At 47.4% G+C, this 27778-nt stretch overlaps 1 protein-coding gene across 2 annotated transcripts in view; it reads left to right on the top strand.

Moving 5' to 3' along the window:
* ASTN1 (astrotactin 1) overlaps nt 1-27778 on the top strand; it is a 310433-nt gene that overhangs the window by 187794 nt on the left and 94861 nt on the right. For both annotated transcript variants that reach the window (XM_032838732.1, XM_032838731.1), the window contains exons 9-11: nt 15325-15399; nt 22048-22185; nt 22701-22851. In XM_032838732.1, the coding sequence (XP_032694623.1) occupies nt 15325-15399; nt 22048-22185; nt 22701-22851 (364 nt within the window). The remainder of the gene's footprint in view (nt 1-15324; nt 15400-22047; nt 22186-22700; nt 22852-27778) is intronic.

The raw sequence follows: 27778 nt of genomic DNA, 5'->3' as shown, positions 1-27778 counted from the left end.
CTCTCCCAGCTTTAAACACCTCCCCCGCCAGCCTAGATCTGACATGAAGCCATTTACGAAAATATTTCAGTCACCCTGAAATCCTTGCCCTTTTTTCCCCTGCCACTCCTGCCTGGCCCATTCTGAGCTTCATAGGGGGTTTCTGCCTGCTTCTCTGCTGCTTGGGGCTTCCTCGAGCTGGAGAATCCCAAAGACAGTTGCTGATACGTATTCATTCTAGAATTCTAACCAGAGACTCAGAACAACATCACAATCTTCTTACTCATCTCTCATCACGGGCCAGCCTTTGCCCCGGTGTCAGGCACCCAGTTCCATCCTGGCTCTGACTCTCAGCCTCTAGCCTCAGATCTAATTTTGCTCAGTTGGAGCCCTGTGGCCCAGGTTCCTTACTTTCCCAGGGCTACTTCAGTCTGTCCTCCTCTTTGCCTCCTCTCTCCTGTGTTGAAATGGGTGTGTCCTCAGCATCACCACTAAACTCTCTGCCCCGATTTGTCCTTCTGACTCATCCTGTTTTCCGTAGAGTCTTGCTCTGGCCAACTCTCTCTTGTGTCTCCTGTCATACCTGGCCATCTTCTAACCCTTATTCAAATGTCAGGTGATCCCTTGACCAGATTATCTGTCCATATAATTGTTCTCATTTACTTTGCTTGCCTCAATTTCTTAAGGGAAGTATTTACATATTTTGTCTCTGCTTTTGCTATCCGTGAGTGATGTTGTTATAATTATGACCTTGAAACTTTAAACTCAGTCTGGCGATCACGCTTTTGTGCCCTCCCTCCCCTCTTTCTCACACACAAACACCACACACGTAGGCATTGCTCTTTCTAATGTCACCTACTTTTGCTTCTTTGTATTCAGCCCATCATTCCTTCATTCCCTGTGCCCCCTGCCCACCTCTCCCCCATGCCCCAGGAGCATGTTGCTGCATGCTTGGCTCTGTCACCGGCTGCAGAAACCATGGGGACTCCTGCCCTCAGGGGGTGCATCCTGTGGTGGGGAGGGCACCAGGAGAAGGTCGGAAACAGCCACATCACAGAATACTTGCGGACCGTGAGAAGTACAGTGAAGGAAAAGCAGAGCTAATCAAGGATGAGTGAATGGAGGGAGGGCAGGGTTACTTGAAATCTGGAGCCTTGGAGGCTGTGTTGGCATCGAAACTGGGAGATGAGAGGGTGCCAGCCAGAGCAGGAGGAAGGTCAGGCTCTCTGGGGCTAGCACACCTAGGATGATCCTGGCCTGTGGCAGGAATCTTCGATCCCCTTAATGTGGTGTAGTAGGCAGGGAGGGGGAGGCTACTGAAGAAATTAGCAAGCCAGAGATGGGCTGGTGGGGGTGGGGGTGGGTGGAAGAAGTGAGGGAGAAGTGGGGGTGCAGGGGGTGGGGGGAGTGGTTGGAGGAAGTAAGAGGGTCAGGTCATACAGGGGGACCTTGAGGGCCAGGACAGGAATTTAACAGAGGGGAGGGGCTTGAGCCCATTTGTGTGTAAGCCTGGGGCTTAACCCTCTCCCTCTCAGCCAGGTTGTCCTTGACCACACACCATCAAGGACCACCTTCCTTCCTTTGGAGCTTTCTTCTCGGCTGTGATTGTATATTCCTGAGTATAAACTCCATGAAGCAGAACCTCACCATCTTTGCTTTTGTTCGCATCCGTATCCCCAGAACACAGAGCTTGGCCCACGCCAGCTGCTGAATACACATATTTGCTGAATAAATGACTAGATGAATGAGTGAATGATCTCACCTCATTTATCTTCTGTAGAGGTTTGGCAATTTAACTTCTCTGAGCCTCAACGATCTTATCTCTGAAATAGGGATGAATGGGGAGAGTACGTGTTTGATCCGCGGTATGTGGCTCTTCCAGCTCTCCTGCCCCCCCCCGTCCTGATTTGCACTCGCGCTCTCCATCTCTGTGCTCCCCTCTCTGGGAAAGGCCAGCCCTGCTTGTCTCACTACCTGTTGCCCATCTGGCTTAAACTTATGGTTAAAACTCAGCCTTTCCAGTCCTGCATCTCACAGAGAGGCAGGTGTGTGTGTGTGTGTGTGTGTGTGGGTGTGGATTAGCCCTTCCAGCAGGGCCGCTCAGGGTGGAGGTGACACACCGAGGTCCTAGCAGGAGCTGTAGTGTCTGAGCACCATGCTTGAGCCCTGGCACTGCCACATGTTAACTGTGTGAGGTTGGCTAACATTACTGAACATTCCTGAGCCTTGCTTTCCCCATCTGTGAAATGGGATTACTATAACGCTGATGCCTCTGGGTTTTTCTGAGAATGACGTGAAAGTCAATGAACTTGGCTCATGGACTGCTGGTCAATGTACAATAAATAACAGCTTTTACTTGCTGTGTCCTAAAAATTGACAAACAAAATGCCATGGATTGTTTACTTGTCATTCTTACCAGAGCGCGCTAGAGGACAGGGACCCAGCCTTTGATCTGTGTGTCCCAGGGCACTGCATTGTGTCTGGCTCATCAGAGGGGCCTACTAACTGGTTGAGGAATGACTCACTACGTTAATGAAGCCCTTGATGGCAGAGAATGTGTATTAATCATTTTCTGTGTCCCTTGATAGTGTTTAGCAAACTGTCGTTTTGTTGTTGTTGTTGTTGTTTTTTAACATGGCACTTGGTTAATTAATATTTTTCAAGTAAATAAATAAAGGAATATGTGAGTGAGGAATTGAATTAATAACGAAACTTGCTAAATATATGTTGAACTGAAACAAATTAGTAGATAGGAAAGGACTTTGGGGAAGGGGTACAAGCTCTAAATAAAAGTCCTTGATGGATATTGTGATTCTTCTCTGGCTCATTTACATTGTCATAAAGCCATGGCATAAAATCATAGGAATATAGGAAGCTGCCTCTTCTCCTGCACATTCTCTGCATCTTATCTTTCCTTCTGTGTTCATGCTGTTGGCTGCCCTGCCTTCTCACCGGAACCGAACGTGTGTGTGCCTGTGGAGGAGGAGGGAACCCCAGGTTGGCCCCCTCCTTTGTACACGGAGGTCACACTCAGCGGTGAATAGGTGTCGAGCTATTTTTCTCGCAGAGTTGGATTTGCACAGATCCATTCCCAAGCTCGGGTCCAGTTCATCTCTGAGCAAAGACGGGTGTCCAGGGACACGAGGCATAGGCTGTGCCCATGGACTGGAGTAAGCGAGACTAACAAGCTTTCGGGAGGATTGAACTTGAGAACTTGGCTGCACCAGCCCAGGGTAAAAATCAACCGAGCCTTTAGATTCAGAGTCCAGAGAGAAATGGAGGAAGGGAACTTCCATTTAGAAAGTGACAACTGTATTTCAGTTATTGTACTGAAACCATATTTATTCATTCATTTAATCTGCCTACAGCCCTGTAAGTAACAGACAGCTATTTTCATCGTCATTGCAAGTTAGTTAAGTATCTGGTCGGTTTCGCAGGACTGGCAAGGAGCTCAAATCCAGGACTTACACTCCTGTGGAGAGCTGAGTCCAGAGCCCACCCACAGAATCCGGGCCGTGGGGTGGTTTGTGGGAATGATGGAAGGCCCGATGGTGATTTACTTTACAAGGGACCCTGCTCTCCAGGTCTCTGGTCTTCAGGACTGCTTTCAGGATCCAGAGCAGCTGGCACGAGGTCAAGAGAGGGGGTGGAGAGCCATCTTAGGTCTGGCCAGCCGTCTGACTCCCCTATCCCCAGAGCAATTGTTGCAGCCGGCTGTGGCAGAGTGTGCAAGTTTGTGAACGTGTGTACACGCGGAGCAGGGCCACACGTGTGTCTGTGGGGGAAGGAGCATATGTCCCCATTTATGAATGTAAGAAAATCTCAAAGCTGTATAATACTCTTTTAATGGAAATGTTGATCCACTGAAGCCAAAATGACTTGACAGTTTTTAGAAAAACCAAATGTACATCTTATAGAATTGTAATGAGATTTGGGATATCTTAATTCATCAATACAAGGGACAGGAAAGAACTCAATATGCTTCATCTCTCATTATTATTCCAAAATGTAAGGGTGGGTTCCAGTGAATTCCCAGGCTATGTTGTAATTTCTGCTCTTATGGCGGTCGTACTTTATGGCATGCCAGACTCCTTCCTAAAGATTGGTTGGGAGAGCGAGTGGGCACATAGTGGGCCAGGGATTCTCAGCCTCTTGTGTGCTTTGCAATCACCCACCTAACTTTTTAAAACTACTGATGGTTGGCTTCATCCTCGGTATTTGAAGGGAGAACAACTAAAGTTTGAGAACCACGATGCCCATGTGTGGGTTGAATCTGATGTACCCCAAAGCTGGAGAGTCCTTCTGCGAATTGTTATTTATGAAAGATGCAAGGATAAAAAAGTTTCAGTGTCTGGGTCCACGAGAGAACATTGAAAGAGGAAGACGGATGAATGAGCCGCTTGAAGACTACTTGGTGTAGGGCAGAGCTGTCCTACAAAAACATAGCAAGGAAGTGGGTAATTCCTCCTGGGCGCCGCAGTTAACATCTGGCCCTCCTGTCACCGCCCTGGGAAGCTGGGGGTGGGCAAGCCAGCCCGGTAGCCAGGCGGCGACACTTCCAGCAGAGCTGGGCTGTCTTGGTACATTTCTCTAACATCTCTGTGCCTGCGATGGGGGGAGGGGAGCAAGGTGCAGGAGAAAATACAGGTGGTGCCCTCTGTGGTAACACTCATCTGTGCCCCTTGCTGGCTCTGCGATCTTGCACAGTTTGCTTAGTCCTGCTGAACCTCTGCATGACCTTGCAACATGGGGACAGTCACCACCAGGCCGGATAACTCTACGGTTGATTGTGAAATGATGGATGTGTGTGTAGCACTGAGCACAGTGTCTGTCCAGCATGGGGCGGGTGTTTAAGAAATGGCAGTTACTGTTACCAGCTTTTTCTGGCCCATCCAAGGATTCTTCCTATTACTTTCTATAATCCTTGATCTCAGAATATATAAGGGAACTGCAGGTCTGCACCAGCTTTCTCCATCTGAGGGCAGATGGACTCTGTATCTGCCTTCTGGGAGGAGCCCTGGGTTACAGAAGCAGACAGATATTTATCTTTCTCTCCATAAGGCACGTGGTCAGGGTCAAGGTACTGCTGTGTCCTGCATGACTTCCAGTCCGTGCTAATGTACCCTCACTTCCCTTACCCCTGAAATGCTTTGCGTTGACAAAAAGTTTAAGTGTGGATTCTGTAGTTGTGTATGTGTGTGTGTTTGTGTGTGCATCGGGCAGCATTCTATGGAGACACAGAACCAGGAGCCTGTAGATACAAATATAGAAAAAGATTTGTTATAAGGAACCGGCTTGTGTGATTATGGAAGCTGACAAGTCCCACGACAGGGAGTCAGCAAGCTGGAGACCCGGGAGAGCCAATGGTTTAGTTCTGGTCTGAATCCAAAGGCTGAGACCCAGGATAATGGATGCTGGAGCTCCCGTTTGAAGACCAGCAGGCTGAAAACTGAAGAAAAGGCCAGGTTTCAGTTCAAGTCAAAAGGCAGGGAAAAAAATGATGTGTCAGTTCAAAGTCCATCAGGCAAGCGAAGCACTCTCTAACTCAAAGGAAGGTTAGTTAGCGTTTTCATTCTGTTCGCTCCTTCACCGGATTGGGTGAGGCCCACCCACATCAGGAGGGCCACCAGCTTTACTCAGTCCACTGCTTGTGATGTTAATCTCATCAGAAACACTCTCACAGAAACACCTGGAATAATGATGGGCCAGATATCCAGACACACTGTGGCCAAGTCAAGGTGACACATAAAATTAACCATCAGAGTGTGTATTTATCTGTATTGCCAGGTTTTGTAGTTGTATTTGTATTCTTTGTATTTGTATTTTGTATTTGTATTCTTTGCCAGGTTGTATCCTTGAATTTTGTTCATTACTGTCATTTTGCTCACGATTATCGTTTTCAAAATCATTTCATGTATTTCTAAAATTTCTTCAGGAAAACCCCTTTCCAACATTTAGAACCAGCACTCCCAGTAATATGTGATTAGTAACAGCTAACATTTATTCAGAACTTACCACATATCAAGGGTCATTATAAGTAATTTGCATGTATTTTAGATCATTGAATCTTCAGCAGTGGAAGAAGTAGGTATTATTATTATCCCATTTTACAGATGAGAAAACTGAGCCACAAAGAGGCAGGAATGGTGCCAGTTTTCCACTGTTTCATCTTTCACTGAGATAATCTCTGTAAAGCACACACATGTGCAACATGTAGAATAAAAACTGCAAAAAAAGCTGATGGAAAATGAATAATCAAAGATTATCAATGGTCTGAGGTTTATTTATACACAGTTGGCTCAACAGTGTACAGCTAAAAATATGCTATACCTCGTGATTTTCATTCTCCATATCAACAAACTAAGACTTTAGGGCACTCTTACTTGCTTGAGGTCCGAGTAGCAGAAGGGAGTTTTGATTTGTGAATTCCAACTGGGGCTCCTTCCCTTATGTCCCACTGCCTAGAAGATGCCAAAAGCTTAGTTGGGATAGTCGCATTCTAGATGGAACACATACTGTTGGTGCCTAATTGCTGGGAGGAGGGCCAGGTCATAGGCAAGAGGCGGGTTGGTGATTGGATGTGGGAGTACAAGCTTTTAATCCGATTGCCTCTGTTTTCTCAATTCTGTAGGATGCACAGCATTAGCCGAGGGTAAGGATGGGGGAGGAGGTGTTGGAGGTTTTGAGGAGAAAGAAGAAGCTTTGAAATAGGATCTTAGAGAGTGGGAGAGTGAACAGACAAGGGAAAACGTAGTGTGATGTAGGCGGTATTCAGAGCCCACTCAAGGTCAGTGGTGTGGGATTTAAGACAAGACCAGTCAGCGTGGTTGCCAACTGCATCATGTGTAGAAGGACAGAATTGGAGCCACGGGGTCGTTGAATATAGCCAGTGCCGGGGTGTCTTAGACACTCAAGTATGGTGAAGCAGAGGAGGGGCGAGAGAGCTGAGGTTACACGAAAGGGTGTGAATTTACGGGCCACAGAATTTAATCTAAGGTAGGAGTGGAGAGAATGCATGAGGTTGGTGAAGGTCAGTATAATGGTGGTTGGATAAATGGATTTCAAGTCTCAGGAGGGTAGAGAATTCTGGTATTAGGAGGTATGATCCGGGAAGGTAGGAGGTGGTGGTCAGGTATTAGGGTTCTTGAAACTATGACCAAGGAAGGGTTGCGTATGTCGGTAGTCTGGGCTTTACCATGAGTGTGGGGGGGGCGGAGGACAGGGTCATTTAAGAAAAGTCAAGGTGCTGAACGGTTTGAGAATTGAAAGGATCATCTTAATGGCTACTGAAGTCAACAAAAATCAAGGAGTGTCAGAGAGGACAGTGAGCCAGACTCTGAAATGTGGGGAGAAGTTGGGGGCGGGTGGTGTTAACATGAGTGGAGCAAGTGGATAGAATGTGCTGATGGCAGGAATTAATGACCTTGGCCATGGGCACAGGGTTAATCAGTAGTAGAGCCGGGTTTTAAACCTACTCCGTCTGCCGCCAGAGCCACACTCCTGGCTGCTTTGCTACTTACTAACAAATATGGTATTCTGCTGCATTAGAAACTTCCAAATAATAGATGTTAAATAATGAATAAAGTCACGTCAATATTTCATTTGTCTTTACATGAGATTTCCGTGCTTAAACATAACATGAGTTTGTAAAACACACCATGGTCATCATGGTTTGTTTGTTTTTGAGAGAGAGGAGGGGCGGGGCAGAGGGAAAGAGAATCTCAAGCAGGCTCCACGCCCAGTACAGAACCCAGGCAGGGCTCGATCTCACATCGAGATCGTGACTTGTGCCGAAATCAAGAGTCAGACACTTACTGGACGGCACCACCCAGACACCCCCATCACGGTTTATTTATTTTTATTTTTAAAAGATTTTATTTACTTATTTGACACAGATTGAGAGAGTACAAGCAAGGGGAGCAGCAGGCAGAGGGAAAGGGAGAAGCAGGCTCCCTGCAGAATATGGAGCCCGACATGGGGCTCCATCCCACAACCCCCGGATCATGACCTGAGCTGAAGTCAGGCATTCAACCGACTTAGCCACCTAGGCACCCTGTGGTTTATTTTTTAAAAATGTACTGTTAGCAATGCACTTTTCTGGTCATGCCATGGTAATGTTAGTTGTAATGACATTAATTAGTATTGGTTGACTCTGTTCTGTGGGGCAGGCGCTGGGCTAGTGTAAACACATTCGTTTATATACAAGTCTAGATACTATTTTCTCCCCATTTCACAGATGACGATCCTGAGGCTGAGAGAAAGGAAGCACTTTGCCTGACATTGCAGGCTATGGTGGACTGCGTCCTCTGGGACTCGGACCTGGGTCTGGCCTCATTTGTCACGTAGTCTAGGGCTCTGTGACGGTGCTACACTGGACAGTGAGGGGAGAGCAGAAAGGATGGCTCAGCTCTTTATATCTGATGAGGGGAATAGCAACTGAATATATAATAAATTGATTTGATGTATAGGTTTGATAAAGGAAAGTGTGCTTTATATAACAAGGGACGTAACCTAGCCTTGGAGCCCTAGGGAAGGTCTATTTTGAGAGGTGATTTTTAAGCCAGACTTGAAAGAACAGTCTATGTTATCATGTCAGTGGGAGGGAGAGAAATTTCAGGTAAAGAAACATCTGGGGCACCTGGTGGCATGTTTGGTTAAGCGCCTGACTCTTGGTTTTGGCTCAGGTCATGATCTCAGGGTAGTGAGATCGAGCCCTGCATAGGGCTCTGTGCTCAGCTGAAGTCTGCTGGAGGTTCTCTCCCTTTCCTTCTGCCCCTCCGCCCACTCCCACTCTCTCTAGTTCTAATATAAATAAATTTTTAAAATCTTTATTTTTTTAAAAGATTTTATTTATTTTTTTGGGGCTCTTGGCTGGCTCAGTGGGTTAAAGCCTCTGCCTTTAGCTCGGGTCATGGTCCCAGGGTCCTGGGATCGAGCTTCTTCTCTCTCTTGGCCTGTCTCTCTGCCTACTTGTGGTCTCTGTCTGTCAAATAAATAAATAAAATATTTAAAGATTTTATTTATTTTTAGAGAGAGAGAGAAAAAGCATAAGTAGGGGGAGCCCCAGAGGGAGAGGGAGAAGGAGACTCTCTGCTGAGCAGAGAGCCTGACGTGGGGCTCGATCCCAGGACCCAGCCACACATGACCTGAGCTGAAGGCAGATGCTTGACCAACTGAGTCATCCAGGTGCCCCTTAAAATCTTTATAAAAAAAGGAAAGAAAAGAAACAACATCGGCAAGGGTCCCCAGGCCCTAAGGCATCCCATAGGAACATCAGGCCTCATTATCCTTATTATTTAACTTCTGACAAAGCCTGAGGTTTAGCAGATAATCTAGGCATCTGTCATTCCAGTACTTAACTTCTCCCAGAACTGGTCCTGATTGTGAAGACGGTAGCACGTAGTAATCTCCCCTTCTTATCTTTAGGATAAATGGAGGCATAGAAAGTTTCAGCCAATAGCGTAGCTGGATAAGTCATTTTTACCATTTTTCTCTTCACCTTTTTTTCCTGAATATCTTGCAAACTACCTTTCTCCAGAAGCATTTTTTAATGAACCTCTGTTCTTCCTTTGTTGCACTGTTCCCTGCTTGCAAATGCATTTACCGAGCTAAGGAAAGGAACATTTGCTCAAAAGCTGTCACATTACATATGGATATCGTATTCTCAACCAGGACCCCATAGTGTAGCTCTGGCTAGGCTGAAACTTCACAGACTCTGCTTCCACTGGAAACTTAGCCAAATGTGGGCCAGAGGCAAACTTCAAAGGATGTGCTTTTATTTAACTGTGGATAGATTATTTTCATTTCTAAAATGCTCTCTTTAGCGACAGGTAGAGACATATATAAGTTCAAAAGAAGCTCTTGGTTTCTGTAAGCCCATCACAATGTGCCTTACTCATCAATGCATCAGAACATCTCTCTCTCCACACTGAAGTGTAAACACACACCCCACACACACGTATGTGTTCTCTCTGCTCTCTCTATCCCCTCTGCCCCTTCCTCCCTCGCCCTCCCTCCCTCCTATTTATCTATCCATCTATCTAGCTATCTCTATTTCCCTTCTCCCTCCTAGCTGATGAGTCTTGAGTTCTCCACAAGGAAGCCCAACACCAGACATGCTGACCAAATGCTTTCAAGCCCCATTTCTAGGTGCCACTGTTAGGTAGAAAGCGGCACTTAATCCAAAAGCCAGCTTTGAAACACTCCGGTCCACCAGGTCTCTCCCTGCCCTACAAGAGCTAGTGTGAAGGGACCATCCAGTCATGCTGACATGCAGAATGTTCACTCGCTCACTTATGTCTCGGTTCCCTGGTGGAAGAAATGCCCAAAGACCCAGGCAGCTCAAGTCAAGGCCACGGTCAACTTCTGGCCCAGCCCAACACCAAGACCAAAGGGGAAAAGCCCATGATGGCTGATGCGTCCTGGGAAAGAAGAGGAAAGCCTGAGGAGAGAAGCTGAAAGTCTGGGAGTTGCCCGTGCTGAGGAAAGATTCTGTGTAAACTGAGGGTATAGTGTGAGATGGGGAGAGAGGAAAAGGCAAGGCAAAGACGACTAACCATTCTCAGCATCCCCAGTTTGTGCGTGTGTCCCACTTGCTGCCATGTCTCCGTTACTACGGGGCTTGTCTGCGGTAGGGGTGATGCTCTCGCTTGAGGCCATGGGTCCCACACGGTTGTCATGCTGGCCTGTGATTGCCCCAGAATCCAGGCCATCTGTAGCTGCCCCCATGGGGCAGTCCTCAGAGTCTTGATTGGTCAGAATGAAGAAATTAACCAACAAATAAACTCTGTTCTGACTTCTGATGCTGTTAATGTTCCTCAGTGAAGAAGCTGTGACTGGCGTGCCCAGCACAGGACAGAATATTGGAGGCCATGCATCCAAGTTGGAGTCAAGAGAGTGACATTTCCTTGCAGCTGTGGGGTTCAGCCTCATGCCCCACACCCGGCCCAATGCCATCCTTGAACAACTCCACAGCCTCGCACTCTCTCCACAGAACTCATATTGGCACAGCCTGCTCAGTGATGCCCCCCATTTCTGATGGAGACCACTCTCTTGCCCCCCACAAGTGGATAAGAAGCTGAGGTGGAAATTATTATTCTCTTTGGCACTCACTCCCTGCCCCCAGCTTGAGCCCCAAAACCCAAATGGGAGTGGCTTCTCCTTAGATGCCTCTTTCCTTCCCCAACCCCAGAGTGGGTTCTGGTGGTTTCTCTGACTCAGGGCATGTCAAACAGTTCCTCCATGAGCTACGTTTTCCAAATGAGGAAGGGGCGCATCCCCTCTGTGGTCTGACCCTATAAAGACATGAGCCACAGCTGAAGGGGGCCACGTCTCCTCCATGTGCTTTAGCCATTCTGAGGGAATAAAACCTAAAGGGTGAGAAACAAAGCAAAGAGAGGAGAGGGACCCTTGGAGGGCCGTGGTTCCCACGCACCCCCACGGCAACATCCATTTCAGCGTGGATGTAGGACTCAGTGATGGGCTTCTGACTTGGACCTCTGCCCAGATGGCCCTGATAAGGAGGCCTTTCTTCTGTCAGGTGGTGATGGATAACTCAGCTCCCAAGAATTTTTGGTGCTGTTAGGTCCTGCCCTTTATTGTGTTACCCCTGCGTTTTCCCATGTGGCCCCCTGTAGCTCACGTGCACCCGGCTCACTGCCGCCCGTTCCAGGCACCCCCGCCCCCCGGCTGCCCAGCATCCAGGATGAACGCTGTACCGCTGTGCTACCATCTAGCTTCCCTCCTGGAACTCCATTCCTCTTCCCGTTTACTCGTTCTTTTCTGTTTGCCTGGACTTTATGGGTTTCTTCATAAAGACTGTAGGTGCCTTTGAGGTCAAGAATCTCTCTATCCCAACTCCTGTTACCTAGTAGCACAGTTCACACACAATAGGCCCTCCGTAAACATTTGCTAACTAACTCAAACAGGAATCCCCATCTCTTGGACGGATCACCCTTGACTGGTGGGAAGAAAATGAATAGATTCTCTTTTATTCCCTTGCTAGAGTGGTTGGCAAGGCTCACCATTTCACAGGTTGCTCTGACCCCCTCTCTGTGTATTGAATGTCCATACTGTATCGTCACTGTCCTGTGAAGTGACGGCTGGGTGGGCGGTGTGGGGGGAAGGTGGAGTGTTGGTGTTCCCACGTTCATCATGACCTCCTCTCCAGGCAGCTCTCGTATGTGTACAATCTGAGTTAAAGCCTGGTGTTGCCATCGCATTTGGACTGCAGACCAGACACCTCTTCCTTTATAAAAATTAGGGAATCTCCTTACTATAGTGTTCGTATTTGACTCAGGTAACTGATAAATTTAACTTTTTTAGCCAATGCTTGTAGGACACTCCCTAAATGTCAGACACTGTTTTGAACACTTAAGCTATATTAAATCGTTCCTCCTCATGACAACCTGGCCAAGCAGATAGAATTGTTATCATCAACCTCATTTTGCAGGGGAGGAAACGGGGACACAATGATTAAGGGACTTGCTCAAGATCACACTGTGATTGGTGGCGAAGCTGGAACTGGAAATAAGCAGGCTGGCTCCGGAACCCATGTCCTGATTTCTGTGCCCTGCTTCTTCTCATTGTGATTTGGGCAAGGTCTACCGTGCACATCTGTGCCCTTGGAATTTGAGTTGTCTTTCTTCATCTCCAGGCCCCTTGAGAACAGGAGGGCACTTTGGTCTGACCTACCTAGCAACATGCTGGTGTGTGCTTAATCAGTGGGCTCATTGATTTATTACCTGTGGCTTGAATACAGGTTTATTTATGTCAATTACCAATGGCTTGAATACAGGTTTATTTATGTTATTCTATGCAGTTAATTGTTCACATTGTAATCAACGCCAGTCCTAAAATTTGGCTCCTCAAAATATATTTTCAAACAACCTAGGAACCAAGCCAAGAATTAACTCTAATTACACATTGTACCAGTTTTTGAGTGTTGGAGATGACTCGAAGGCAAAATGTGTGTTATTTAAAACTATTAAGCTGATAGTAAATAAAATGTGATTTTGCCCAACAGAGAGATAAAGGTACACATCCCGCTTTTTCTGTTGCCCTTTCTAGGTGTCAAGGATCATGTGGGACTTTTTTTTCCCTCATGACTTCTAGACTTTTTCTTGAATTAATACATAATTTTTAGCTGCCCGTAAGCCACCACTTGCTGTTCAGCAAAAAAGAATCCTATTCAAACCCCTCTCTGTGGGTTCACCTCCAATAAAGAGAACAAACAGGGAAAACACATGGGGGAGAGCTGTTTATTTGATGCAGGGGTTATTCATAATACAGTGTGGGGTACTTTTTGGAACCAATTCTAGTTGCTTCAGGGTATTTCTAAATTGAATTCCAGGAATAAAGTGTTTATAAATAGTAAGCATTAAAAAAAAGAATGCTTTCATCCCAGGCACTTCCTTCTGTAGTCTTAATGGCTTCCCTTGCAACTGTTAACTCTTTTGGCTAGTTAATTGGTTAACTAGTTGAGTTAAGTTGGTGGTGCTCAACCCTATCATACCCAACACCCTGTTTTATAATAAATTTTTAAACCCCTTTTATAATCCTTACGTGAAATTCATAAATAATAAAATATACATATGCAAAATTTCAACTATGAATATAATGCCTTAACAGTGATTAAAAGAGAAATAAAAAGAACATAATTGGTAATGCTAGACTAACCATTTTAATGTGTAAGTACTGTGGTAGTATTGCGATAGAAGAAATAATAAAGTCAACAGACATTTCCACCTGATGTTGATTCACCGTAATGTAACATGTGGAGTAGTATATGATATACAATATATGTAAGAGCGATCTAGACTGATTCAGATGTGCCGTATTGATGACTCAAAGATCATGAACAGCATCGTGGACAATGCTATCGTTTTCCAAACTTACCAACAACTCTTGGTAAAATTTCTAATGATGTATCATCTTCCCTCGAAATACATGGTAGTTATGCAATGGAAGAATGTGTCATACGTTAAACCAGTACAAGCTGCTTTGTGCTTATATGTAAACGGAGTTAGCATCTTGGCTCAGGTTTTCACCTATGTAAATGTGTAGCGAGACATTCAGTAGTTAGCAGGACATATGGAAATGCCTTGTTGCGCAGAGCTATCCTAAGCACTGTACTCTTCTAGCCTTTCTAGCCTGGCCCTCTAAATGCCAGCCGTGTCCTCCAAGCATTGTGTTATTGAAGAGCAACCATGAATGTCCCCAAATGCACTCTACTGGGTGATATCACCCACACAGATAACTATAAGGTTAGTTCCCAACATTAGCCCCAGATCATGATTAGGTCAATTTATTCTGCTGACTCTTTCTGGTTCTTGAAAACCAAAGGCATGTCTACAGGAAAATCCTTAGTACTTGGGTCAGTTTTGAGACTGAGTTCCATGGGGACAAGGGCTCAGTTTAGGACGTACAGTATCTAATACCCAACACAATCCCAGGCTTCACTAAGCCTAACTCAAATGAGTAAATATTTTTTGTTTTAGACATTTGGGTTAGTCAACAGATATCTACTGTTTAAGTGAAATAGTTTTGTTACTTTCAAGTACAGGTGACAAAACCTAGAGGCTCACAAGGGAGACTTGTAGTTAAGAGTTATTTAAAAACACCATTTCAATTGTTTCTGCTTGAATGAATTACATAAAAATGTTTGAAAACATCTGGAACCCGTCAAAGACCCAGAATTGTCATGTCATTTTGAGTAGGAAGGGGCACAGTTTGAGGACCCTGTGTGAGCTGTGGCTTTGGCCCAAGAGGTTTGCTTAATCTTCACAGTGGTCTGGAGGCAGCTGTTATTAACCCTATTTTTTTTTTTTTTTTTTTTTACCAAAGAGGAAATTAGATTCAACAAATGCTGTGGGAAGCAAATAAGCTTCCCACAGCAAGCCAGTGGGTCAACAGCAGAACAGGGTTTGAACCCAGAGCTGTCTGATTCCAGAGGTTTCGTCTTTCCCAAGAAATCATGCTGCTCTTTTTTTAAGTGAGGCAGAGCTAAGTGTCTGTCTGTCCTGTCTACATCAGAAGGGCCATGAATTACAGCTACACGAGGTCCACCTGAACATAATTTTGCTCTCTGTGTACTAGTGTTTGTCATGTCAATTACAGCTCACTTTCCTAGTGGTTTGGTGACTTTTACCTCGATCCTGCTCTCAGTCTGGTTCCAGCATTCAGGATCTTGTGTGAGCTCCCACCAACGGGAGTCTGGAGAGCAGGGATGAGGTCCTCTCCGTTTCTGGGTCTCCAGGAACCAGCACAGTGCCTCTCTCACAAAGCAGATGTTTTCCAAGGGTATTTGTGGAGTTGATTGTAATTGAATGATTTTTCTCCTTTTAGGCCTTGGCCTTACACAATATTTCAGCGGGGCTTTGACCTGGTTTTGGGAGAACAGCCTTCTGATAAAATATTCAGGTAAGTGGCTGTCGAGGGACTTGCTTATGTATGTCTACAAGCCCCATCCATGTCCCACTTCCCAGTGAACTTTCTCTCCTAGAGACAAAGTATAACCGGAGAACCACATTTAGCAGTTCTGCTCTCCTCATAACAAGAGCACTGGCCCCACACTCTTGCCTGGTGACACCATGGGGAAGTTGGAGAGCAGACAACTCTGGGTCCTGGTTTCCTTCCTTGCCTGCTCTGTGAATCCTGGTAATCTACTTAACCCCTTGAAGCCTCCAGTTTTGGCATTTGCTAAGTGGGGCTACGTCACATGCCTGGTTCTATTCCTATGGGGAATATATGAGGTCATGCAGGGAAAGCCCCTGGCACCGAAATTGGCACAGAGCAGGCAATTAATGTCAGTTTCTGCTTCTCCATTTTGCATCTAATTTGCACCTTTTTCATAAAATCTTGCTCAAAATGAATTTGTCCCACCCCTGCCACCTCCTTTTCTCAGCTTTACTTCATTATTATCTTCTTCTCTCTACCACCCTCCTAATCAAATTGGATGTGTCTGGTCCCTCCCAAATTTCTGCCAACACACCTGGAATAGCACAGGCTGGAAAAGTCGACAAGCAGAGGAAGGATCTGGGTGCCGCCACGAACTATTGGATTTTTCACAAAGTTTCGTTCACGCCAGGCTTTAGCTGGAACACGTTTATTGCCAGACTAAGATCTTACCATCCATTTATTCTTTCAATCTACCCATCACTCAGGGAACGTGCGGCTCAATGTGCTTCCACTGACTACCAGCCAAGTGCCCGAGATTGCGTGTGGCCAGGCAGTGTGGGCGTGATACAGGTCCCTGTGCGTGCATGCCCCCAGGGAGAGGAAGTCAGCCGTCCAGGGCGGATGGGGGCAGGGGGCGGGCGTCGGGTCTGATGTCAATGCCTGCATTAAGCTAGCTCGAAGCCCTAAGGCAGGAATGGGGAGCAGTGTGGGACTGATGGAAAACTTGTTCCCTTTTCCCCACTCTCCTATAATGTGCCGAGTCTCATGTATTCACTTCTCCCTTTCCAGACCCTTCCCCAGACCCTCCCTGTCAGCCAGTCCTGACCTAGGTGTTCCTTTTGCTCCTGCATTTGCCCCCTAGAGCCGGCTCCTGTGGCCCAGCTTCTCCTGCCCCTCCTCCCTGCTGGCTCCAGACGGACCGGGTTTGGCCCCTGCAGTGTTCTCTGAAGGCATGCTCTGAGCAAGAGCACAGATATACAGAATCGCTTCCTCTCAGGGCCTCCTCTTGCCTTCTTCCCTCCTGAGTGTCTCTCTTCAGGGAGGCAGAGTCACCTTGATGGCCTTGGCCGCAGGCTGCTCTGGAGGATTTGTGCTACACAAGATGTCAGCTATATTCCGTACACTACAACTTGGGCATTTCAACTTTCCAACGATGAATTATCATTTGGCTGACTTTTTTCTTTCTCCACTGCTGGTCTGTGAGGACCTTCGAAGGGTGATAAAGATAAGGCAGATGGAGAGCCTTGTGGAGTTTGGCTGATTAATGTAGATAAGTTTCCTCTCCCCTAAAAGTCAGAAACTAGCACTTTGAAAAACAGGGGCCTTAATGAAATTGCTGTTAGAGCAGAACCTGCCCACGAACTGTGTTTCCATCCCCACAAGCACTATTTATTCTTTTCAAGTTTGTTAGCTGCCAACTGGATGTGATACCCAGGCACCACCGAGGGGTCAGTTGCATGGCTTGACCCTTTCAGTCAACGATTTCAGGGAGTCAGTGGGGTAATCAATCATGTTGCTCCCTAATGTGACAATAACTAGTCTCTCCGACAAACATCATGGGTTGTGATTTACCTGTGATAGGTATTAGGAACTTTAATCGAAACCACTCTGGGATCTGAGTAAACTGACTGCTAGTGGCTATTCTGGAAAATTCTCTGCCCTGGTCAGTGACCGTAATCTCTTAAAGAAGCTAAGGACTATTTACTTGTCGTTCTGCTCACCTCTGATTTAGTGTCCTGATGAATTCCAAGCCACTGCACATTTCTGACGTTTGAGTCTTTCCGCTGGTGAATGTCAGTGTACAAGTCTGTATTAAGTGCTGCTCTTCTCCCTTGGAACCTTCCGTTCTTAGTCACATCTGTTCCCTACCTGATCCACTTCCCAGCAACTTGAACGTTTCCTACTCAGCACTGAATATATACTCTTCTCCTAATATAAACACTACCCATTTTCATGGTCTAGCCCACTCCAAGAAACTGGTTTAGATGCTGTAGATTGACTAAACAAATATGGCCAACATAGTCCCTGACCTCAAGAAGTTTACAGTCTCATCCAAGAATTGTTCTCCAACCCTGGCACTCCAGGAGAATCCCAGTGGGCTTCAGAAATGACCAGGGATCTCACCTGGCACAAACAAATTAACTGAAAAGTTCTGAGATGTGGGGCCGGCCCACGAGTGTTCTTTCAAAGCACCATGGTAATTCTGATCTCTACCCAGGACTGAGAAGTGCTGCTCTCAATTTTCTCCAACCCACAATGACTTTTCCCCTTCCAATACCTGTAATGTACAGACTGTAATATTTAATTGTCAATTATTTTATCTCATGTTTATTTTTATTTGCCTATTTATTTCCCCAGTGAAATGCTTGTCTTCCTGAGGGGAAGGGTAGTACCCTGTACGGCTTTCAATATTTAACATCAACACACGACTGGGAACACAGTCGATCTCCAACAAGTATCTGTCGTTGATCTTCTCAGGTGTTTCCTAAGGACTTGAAACCAAATTAATAAAAGACCTTGATACCCAATCTCACCTTGGTAATCTGCAATCCCAAAGAAACTGGGAAGGGCCCAGGCTAGACTCAAAGACTTCTCAGCAAACCTCGTGTATCCCAGAGATGCCCTTTCCGTTGTGGCTAGGATCATGCCATTCCACTAGATCCTCTAGTGAAAGGGCTGCTGCAGACAAGATTTCTCTCTCAGAGACCGTCCTTTCCTCATGTGTACCTGTGTCACCGGGAACAACATCTCATCCTGCACTGGCCTGCTCTGGGGAAGAGTGGAGATGCCAGGCCAAGAGCTCTTCCTCTAGTTCCTCACATTCTCTTTGATGCCAAGCTGCGGTGAGCATACGGGCTTATTCCGTCCAGTGCTCTCTCTCTGGCAAGTGCTGGCCTCTGAGCAGAAGTTTTAAGCTGGTTCAACAGTGTCATGTGCATGACTCAGGCTACAGCTGAGCCATCAATTGTGGTGGTCACCACCAGCTGTCACGAGAGAAGACCCAACTTGGGAAAGCATTCCAGATGCTCTCCCAATTTCTCTTTGGTGGCTTTTTGAAATCATTCCTGCCAAATCTGTATGAATGAGGGGCAGATGAGATTTCAGGACACAGCTTTTTCTCTGACAGTTTATTCTATATTTGGTTTTTGGAGTTACTCAGTAAATTTTGCAAAGAAAAAAAAACTTTAGAATTTCATAGGCATGAGCCAGTACGGGCTGGAAAGCTGCTGGGAGCCTTACTTGAGTATCACAAACCCCCATCTTTCCCACTTACAGAGAGGTGACCTTGGGGAGGTTGCTGAGGTCCTTACAATCTTAGTTGACTAATCCATAAAATGGAGCCAAGCGGCCGACCTCAGAGGACTCTTGTGGGGATAAACGGGTAAGCTCGATGGAGCACCTGCCAGGTTGAGAGTTCTCAAGTGAGGCTGGTCTCAGCCACACCTGACTGCTTCCTCTGTGTGTTTCACCTTGACCCCACCAGCGACTGAAGAGCACACTGTTTCTCCTTGTTAACATGGCCCAGTGTTGTGTCTCAGAAACCACTGGGCACTTTTTGAGTCCCTCACGATGTGAAACCCAGATCCTTCTCGACCATTAAATCCATTCAAACCCAGAGATTAACCCGTGTTCTGCTCTAAATGAGGATAATCTTCAAAATCACTTCTACCTTTAAATTTGAAAATGAAGATTATATTCTCCTGTATCCTGTGCAAACTAGAGAACATAACTAAATCTCCTTATTGATCAGTCAATAAATATTTACGGAGTGACCCCCACCTTGGACCCATAACTCATGTTAAGCAGTGGGAAAACAAAGATGCCATCCAAGAGAACACATTCTTCTGAGGGGTGACAGACCCAAGAAAAGGTGGGCACAATTCAACATATCCAGTGCAGCCCGGGGCCATGTGGGTGCACAAAGGAGCGTCCCTTGGCTCAGCCTGAGGTTGAGCCTGAAGATCCTGGAGGGCTTTCTGGAAGGGGTGAGAATTTTAACTGCGTCTTAAAATGACTGGCATCCAGCAAAGAAGAAAGGGAAGCAAATTCAGAATGGATTATCAAGAGCAAAAGCCAAGAGGTGAGAAAACGAAGGTGACTTTAGGAAGGAACTATAGTCAGCTTGCACTGTAGAAGCACGAAGTATGAGGCAGGGTTTGGTGTAGGAGAAGCTGAGGAAGTGCTTGGGAGTGGCATCTTTGGAGATGTAAACTTCCCTCTTTGGGTCTTAGATGCATTGAGCGGTTTTAGCTGGAGAAAAAGGTGGTTTCCTCTTCCCTTTGAATTGTTGCTGCACACAGAGGTAGGGAAAGCTGAAATGGCAGGACATGGGAACGTTTAGGAAACGCCTGAAATGACCAGCGACAGATATTTATTGGAGATCTCCTGTGTTCCCAATTGTGTGTTAGATGTTAAATATTTAAAGCCATAAATGGAGGGACATGGGACTCTCTTCCAAAAGGAAAATTAACCATCAGAAATTTGCTAGAAATGCCAACTGTTTCCTAGAATCTGTTTCATAAATTATAAGCTACAGGTCCCAGATTTGTTGCTCTGCATCCGTGCAAACTTATAATTTTATAACCAAAATAGAAAACAAAAATTCACCTCTGTGTCCAAATAAACAAATAGACTGCTTCCTCCTGGTACCATTCAAACTTGTGTATGTTCTCGCGGAAACAGTAGGTTATTTGTAATATCAGTGGTGCTCTCAGCCCAGCCTGTCTATTGGTTGCCCTCAAGAATGTCCATCCCGAAATGCTGTGTCAGCACGACTGCTCACGTGTTGTTGCCTTCAACTTACTTCCTCCCTGAGGTGCAAATTCTGGCCACTTTGGGGCAATCACATGCCCTGAATTGGCTCCTTAATCTTGCCAGGTGAGGGAGGGTGTGTGTGTGTGTGTGTGTGTGTGTGTGTGTGTGTGTGAGAAAGGGCTGGCATGTCTTCAGTTTTGGCAGGTGTCCTCTTCTGTCCCCTACTGATGGGCCTCCCTCACCTGGTGCAGAAGCCTCCCTACATCCCTGCACAGACCTAGCCCCAACTATTGCCTTCTGTCCCCAGGGGTCGGAAGAACTGGGGGCTTCCTTCAGAGCAAAGAGGCCTCGCTGATATTTCAGTGCTGCTTAATACGGAGATTTTCCCTGCAGGTCAGAGAAGTAGGGGGCCATCTCCCAAATCCGGGCCATCGACCACTTGCTCAGTGGTTTTACCTCTCCCCTGGGCACCTGCCTTCTTTTCTTTCAGCCGTGTTAGCTCCTAGGGCTGTCATTCAGGGAGTGGGTGAAAATCTCACGAGCCTTGGTCATGGGTATCTCTGCGGCCAGCATTCCAGAGTGCTACATTTCTCATAAAAGATCTCATGCCCTCTGTCTGGTTTCCTAGCCTCTCCGGCAACCCCAGGGAGTGGAGAAGGGAGTGGGTGGGTTAAGGGGGAGATAAGAGCAGGATTCTGAAGTGGTACTCGGTGACCGGCATGCTGATGAAGCCAGGGCTGGGTTCTTTTTAATTGTACGCATTCTTCAATTGTTCCTCCCTCTGCATTAAAGTTGGAAGGGGCCGCAGACTGCCTCAGCCTTGTGATATCCCACCCACACTGGCTTTTATCCCATAGACTATTTTTGACTGTGAACACAGAGTATGTGAATGCCTTTGAAATAGAATGAATGAATAAATAAACAAATAATCTTTCATGGTTTCTTTAAGCTCTTCCTTGAAATGCTGATTGATTCTTTTATTCCTTTTAGCCTCTATTATAAGAATTAAGAAAAAAAAAAAAACCCACAACCTCCCGTGTCTCTGGAGGTTTACTTGCCATTAGCTGAGGGTGTGGGTAGGAGTGCAGAAAATACATCCAGGCTTCTTCATCCTCTTCTCTCCCTGGGGCTCCTGGCTTCGGTTGTTTATGTATTCATCATACAATAACCAGAGGATGGGAGCTCCCCAGCCCCTTTCCCTTGGTGGGGTTTCTCCAGGCGCAGAGAGAAGCCATCACTACCATGGTGAGTGTGCTGTTCGAGGGATGGGGATGGTGGGAGGCCCGCCTGTCTCTTCAATTCAAATGCTTCCAATTATATCTGATTTCGGATTGAGGAAGCCCAGCTTCCCATCTGAAGGAAACTGGAATTGGATTTCTTAGGGTTTGTTAAAAACCACCTCCACTGGTGAGCCCGTGCCATCAACAGCTCCCCCAGCGGGCTGGGCAGGTACACAAGAGTAGGCCTCTGGGCCTCCCTCGGAATCAGTCGTCTTGTCCATGGAATGGTGGTCAGCTCCCTTTTCTGCAGAGGCGGTGAGGGCTCAGCAGGGAGCCCCTGACAGCAGGAGGCCAGGTCCTCCAACAGGGTGCTGGTCCCCCAGCCGTAACCCCCTGGTGTTGGGTGTCACTGCAGATTCACCTACACCCTCGGGGAGGGCATGTGGCTGCCCTTAAGCAAGAGCTTTGTGATCCCGCCCGCTGAACTAGCCATTAACCCTTCCGCGAAGTGTAAGACGGACATGACCGTGATGGAGGACGCTGTGGAGGTCAGGTGCGTCTGGGCCCGGGGTGCCGAGGCCGCATGTGGCGTGGGGGTCTGAGTGAGGAACCACCTGAAGGCCCAAGGAGCTCGGGTAGGAATCACAACGAACTCAAAGGGGAAGTTGGCAGGCTGCCTTCAGATTCCTAGTTTGCCGTGCCAGGATCTGCTCTATCTGGGTCAATATTGCACACCCCAAGGCTCCTGCTTTGGGAGAGGACATAAAATTAGAGTTTGTAAGCACTTCCCACATCCCCTAAGGACTGACAGGCAATAAAATGTTAATTTCCTTGCCCAAGTTTAGACCTCCTTCTTTGACCAGGCATTACAGCCTTGGCTCATTTCCCAGATATGGAGAATGTCCATAATTTGTTAGTTCAAGGCTCAGAGTGTGGCTGATCTTTACTTCTTGGGAGCGAGAGCGAGACCGGACGCGGTGGACTAGACAGAAACTTGGAATGTGATGCTACTTGTTGCGCCCGAAGTCCCCTTGACTCCTTCCCCCTCCCTTCCGTGTCTCCCCACAGAGAGGAGCTGATGACCTCGTCCTCCTTTGACAGCCTGGAGGTTCTGCTGGATTCCTTTGGGCCAGTGCGCGACTGCAGCAAGGATAACGGGGGCTGCAGTAAGAACTTCCGCTGCATCTCAGACCGCAAGCTGGACTCCACCGGCTGCGTGGTACGTCCGCCCCATCGGTGGGGGTGGGGGTGGGGAGACGGGGGCGGGGAGCACAGGGTGAGACATAATACCGATACACAGATGGAAATACACTGTGAATAAAAGAGAAGGAGCCTCGTTGGCTCAGTCGGTAGAGCATGCCCCTTTGATCTCGGGGTCGTGAGTTCGAGCCCCATATTGGGTGTAGAGGTTATTTAAAAATAAAATCTCTAAAAAGAGGGAGAGAAAGTAAAAAATGATCCCTCTCCGGTTGTCACCACTGTCTAATCTAAATTACGAATTTTTTCAGGGCATGTGGGTGGCTCAGTCGGTTAAGTGGCTGACTTTCGTTATCCGCTCAGGTCATGATCTCAGGGTTGTGATCGGCCCTCTGCATTGGGCATGGAGCCTGCTTCAGATTCTCTCTCTCTCTCTCTCCTCCTCTGTCCCTCTCCCCACCTCGCACCCTAAAATAAATAAATAGATAGATAGAAAATAAAGGGCCCCAGGTGGCTCAGTTGGTTAAGCGTCTGCCTTTGGCTCAGGTCGTGATCTCAGGGTCCTGGGATCAAGCCCCCCGTCTGGCTCCCTGCTCAGCGGGGAGTCTGCTTCTCCCTCCCCGCCCCTCCCCCTACTTTTGGGCATGCTCCCCCACCCCCAGTAAATAAATAAAATCGTAATAAATAAATAAACAAACATGAATTTTTTCTTAACAGAGATGAGAAGCTAATCACCAGTCAGTTAATCAAGAAATATTTATGGAGCACCTACCGCGTGTCCTGTCACTATCCTAGGGAAATTTCATGAATTATATAGCAGGATTCTTTGTTTCCAGTGTTACAGCCTCACTGGTGAGGGATGCCCCAAACAATTCAAGAAGTAATTAACTACTGAATAGTATGACACGGACTCTGATAGGAATTCGACTGTATTGCCTGCAACAGGGAATTCTACCTTTGGGTCGAGTCGCTGTAGTAGGAGATTTGGGGAGAAACCTACCTAAGGCCAGAATGATGGAAGAAGGAAGTTACTCCAGGAATGGAGGAGAAAAATAAAAATATGTCTCCTTTGAGACCCTGGCCATGAACTCCGACTTGCTGAAGGTGGTTTTCTACTTTGTTATCAGCTATGGGAACTGTGGCTACGTGTAAGATATGTGATGCTAGGACCCAGGAAGGCCAGTTGGTTGAGAGTATGCTAAGGTCGCTCCTGCACCATGGATGAGGAGTGACCAAACCCCGCAGGTTAAGGGAGGCAGGAGTAGATGACGTCATCAGCTGCCCGTGCTTTTCTGTTGGCAAGTTTTGTGTCCCTCAACACCATGGTCTTTCACCAGCCCTCCCTTCTTTTAAGGGCAGAATGATGCAATCCTCACAGAGAGGCGAGGACAAAGAAGGAAGGCAGCAAACCCAGACATCAAGTGGGCATCAAGGATGTGGTTCATTGAGACGCGTGGTTCTGCAGTGTTTCTGGGGAAGGGCCATGAGCCTCCTCCCGTTTCCCGGTGTGACAGCTGTGCTCTGGTACAGGGACCCCGAGCAGAGCAAGCTGTGAGGAGGCTGGGCCAGTCCATCTTTCACACACCCCCTTCCCGGTCTCTGAGCACCTGCTCTGTCCCTGGAGCTGTGCTCCATCAAAGATGGATGAGTGCCTGGGGTCTGGGGTGGGCGGGGGACTCTCTCAGCCTCCCCAGACATTCACAGATCCGGCAGCTGCCGACAGGAGCTTGATTTATCTGAGGAAGGACGGAAAGTGAAGGAAAGAATAGGCAGAGTGCGGAGGGCAGGTAGGCGGAGACCTGGCTGGTCCATCAAAGGAAGGGAAAGCAGAACAGAGGACCATCAGGAAAGGACAAAGAAAAACATTCTGTAGGTTCTGTCTTCCGGAAGCAGCCGGGAGGTAAGGTGACATCCCACAGCGCTCCCCTCCCTTTGGCCGGTCCACTTTCAGATGTCTTACACAAGTAGCTTCCCGGCCGCGTCCCGCAGGAGACAATTTCACTGGCTAATGGAGCCTCCAGCTGAGACACATTTTACCCCTCCTGTTCATCCTGCATTTCTTCACTCAGATTTCAACCTTTCATTCCTCGCTACTCTCTCGGGTCATTCCGAGTACGGAAACACTGCGTGTGCACATGCGTGGATCCCGCCCCCGCATCCTGGCGGGTCCTGGATGAATTTGAACGTGCTCACGCCTTCATACGCTCTCTGTCTCCTCCCACCTCCCTGCCCCATTCCCGAGCCCCGGAGGGTTGCCTGTCAAGTGCCTTCTGTCGGTGATCCTAGCCCCTTTTACTTGGCATGTCGCCTTGCTGGCATATTTTTGTACTTTTAGCACTGTAATCTGTGAGACAGAGCGAGCAGGAATAGTTCCGATGAATATGCATTTGCAATAAGGCCGCTGCGTTTTAGAATCGGAGCCGCTGCAGAACGTCACCCAGCTAGACCGGTCCTTGGGGTTAGCATAACACTGTGAGATCACTGGTCCACAGTGGCGGCTGGAGGAAGGAGGGGACCATTCAGCTGATTGTTTCTCCTTGACCATAAAGCCTGTGATTCCTGAGACAGGAAGACTGATAGTGGAGAGCTGATGTGCCCCGTCCCGACCCTTGGGGTCATCTTGAGAAGCAGATCGGGGACCTCATGCTGAGCTGAGCTGGACAGGACAGGACAGTCCCAGACCCCTGCTGCATTAGCACAGCGGTCCCAGGTCCTCTGGAGGTGGATCAGGGATAGCCAAGGACCTGGCACCAAACTGGTGTCTGGGAGCATTGGACTATGGTGGAAAAGAAACCCTGATCTTCAGTTAGTTCTCTGGGTGCTGAACTGAAAGCCTTCTCAGGAAAGGTGTACTTTCATGAAAGGAGAAAGAAATGAGAACTCAGAACCCCCTGGCCTTTAAGGAACCTGGGAAAGCAGCAGAGATGTGGGACAAGAGGAAGCACCCGCGTGTTTTCTGGATTGGACGCCAGCCAGACAGGTGGGGCTGGCGAGCCCTGGCCGCTCAATCTTCATTCTTTCTAGGAAGGCAGGACACGTTTCGTTTCTCGGTTATGCATGGACTCCCACAGGGTTAATTGCTACCCAGTTAATTGCCCTATTGTTTATGTTGTCTCTGAGGACAGGAAACAAATGCCCGTGAAAGGCACAGACCTGTAGAAGCCACAGTCGCTCTGTCCTAAAGCAGACCACTCTCTCAGAGCAGGGATTGTCAAAAATTTGGGGAGGGTTTCCAGAGCAGAGGTCAGCCGCCCACTGCTGCTAACTTGGATCTTGCTTCTACCCATTGTCCTTACTGTGCCAGGATGGGAGTAGGAGGCCCTCCCTGGAGAGCGCAAAAGCAGGAGTTCTGCGTTCTGTGAAGTTCCCTGTGGTCCCGTAGCATTACCGTGTTAGTGTCCTGTTGCTGCTGTAACAAATGACCATGGGTTTTTCGTGCCTTCAAACAATGCTTATGTATTACCTTACAGCTCTGTAGGTGAGACTCCAACACGGGTCTCACTGGGCTAAAATCACGTATGGGGTGGGGGTGGGGGTGGGGGTGGGGGGCATTATTCCTTTCTGGAGGCTCCAGGGGAGAATCAATTGCCTTGTCTTTTCTAGCTTCTAGAGTCTGCTCTCAGGTTTTGGCTCATGGTCCCCTTCTCGCATCTTTAAAGCCAGCTCCATTGCATTTTTCTAGCCATTCTTCTGTGGTTCATGCTCTCTGATCTTCTACTCTCCTCATCCACTTTTAAGGACTCTTGTGATGATGTTGGTTCCCCCTGGATAATCCAGGATAATCTCCCCATCTCAACCTGACTTGCCAAGCCCCTTCTGTCATGTAAGGTGACATGTTCATGGGCTCCGGAGGTCATATTGTTGACATCCTTGGGGACCAAAGTGGGAGATGGCAGTGGGGTTGGAACAGACTTGGTAGGCAGGACGCTAGTCCCCACTCCCAGCTTGAACCAGGGCACCCTGATTCTCATCAAGCCTATACCTATTGAGGTTTAAGTTAAAACTTAGAAGGTTCAAAAGTTATTTCCAATGCTATCAAATAATGGAAAGCCCATGCTCTACTGCTCCTTCCTTGTCTTCACACTCATCCTGAAAGTGGCCAAAAGTTGCCTCTGCTTTGTGCGCTTTCTGTGTGTGTTTAGGTGAGCAGACCATGGCCTTGGAAGGCAAGAGGTTGGCTGTCCCGCTTTCTCATGTAATGAACACGTGACCTTTCCTGCCAGAGCATTACGCTCTAATGAGCTTTGAATTACCCAGTGACCCTGCTGCCCTTCTGTCCACATGCTGTCCACAATGGTTTCCCATGAAATGTGTCATTTCACCTCTACTGGAGCGCATATGTGCAGAGACTGTTAGAGAAGACAGTATCTCTTTCTCTCTGTAGGACAGTAAGCAGAAGCATATGCCTCAGAGGCGTTCAGAGAAATGGGGGCAGGAAGCTGAAACATAAATTTAATTTCATCAAACTTTCCCCTTGGGAAGCTTGTATGTCAGAGCCCATCAGAAAGTCAGGGAAGTCATTATTTGTAGCAGGGAGATCACCATGTAGTGAAAGGGAGCTTGTTTTGTGTAAGCGTTGTGGTTGACTGTCTTAACGAATTATCCTGGTGAGGCAAGTCTGGCTTAGCTGCAGGAAGGTGTCCCTCTTCTTCCAGGAACCCCAAACATGCTCATTGCCCATCACTCATATTCATCTGCCAACAGGGCATCCGCCTCGTAATCTGGAACAGAAGGGTGTGTGTCTCAGGCTTAGTGAGATTTGACTAGACTCCCAAGTAATCAATCAACCCAAAATTATTGGTAGCAAAAGAGGGGAGAGACAGTGAAGAAAAGGAGTTGAATGGGGGGAAATCATTTTAATCTCATTAGCCAATGATGGTTTAGCCCAGTAATAAGTCAAGAAGCCATGAGCGTCTCATGAAAGATGATTAACCTTGTGTATTTTAGGG

This window comes from Lontra canadensis, unplaced genomic scaffold, assembly GCF_010015895.1.
Source record: "Lontra canadensis isolate GAN:19392208 unplaced genomic scaffold, GSC_riverotter_1.0 scaffold106, whole genome shotgun sequence".
Taxonomy (NCBI): domain Eukaryota; kingdom Metazoa; phylum Chordata; class Mammalia; order Carnivora; family Mustelidae; genus Lontra; species Lontra canadensis.
This window is presented reverse-complemented; position numbering and strand designations above follow the sequence as displayed.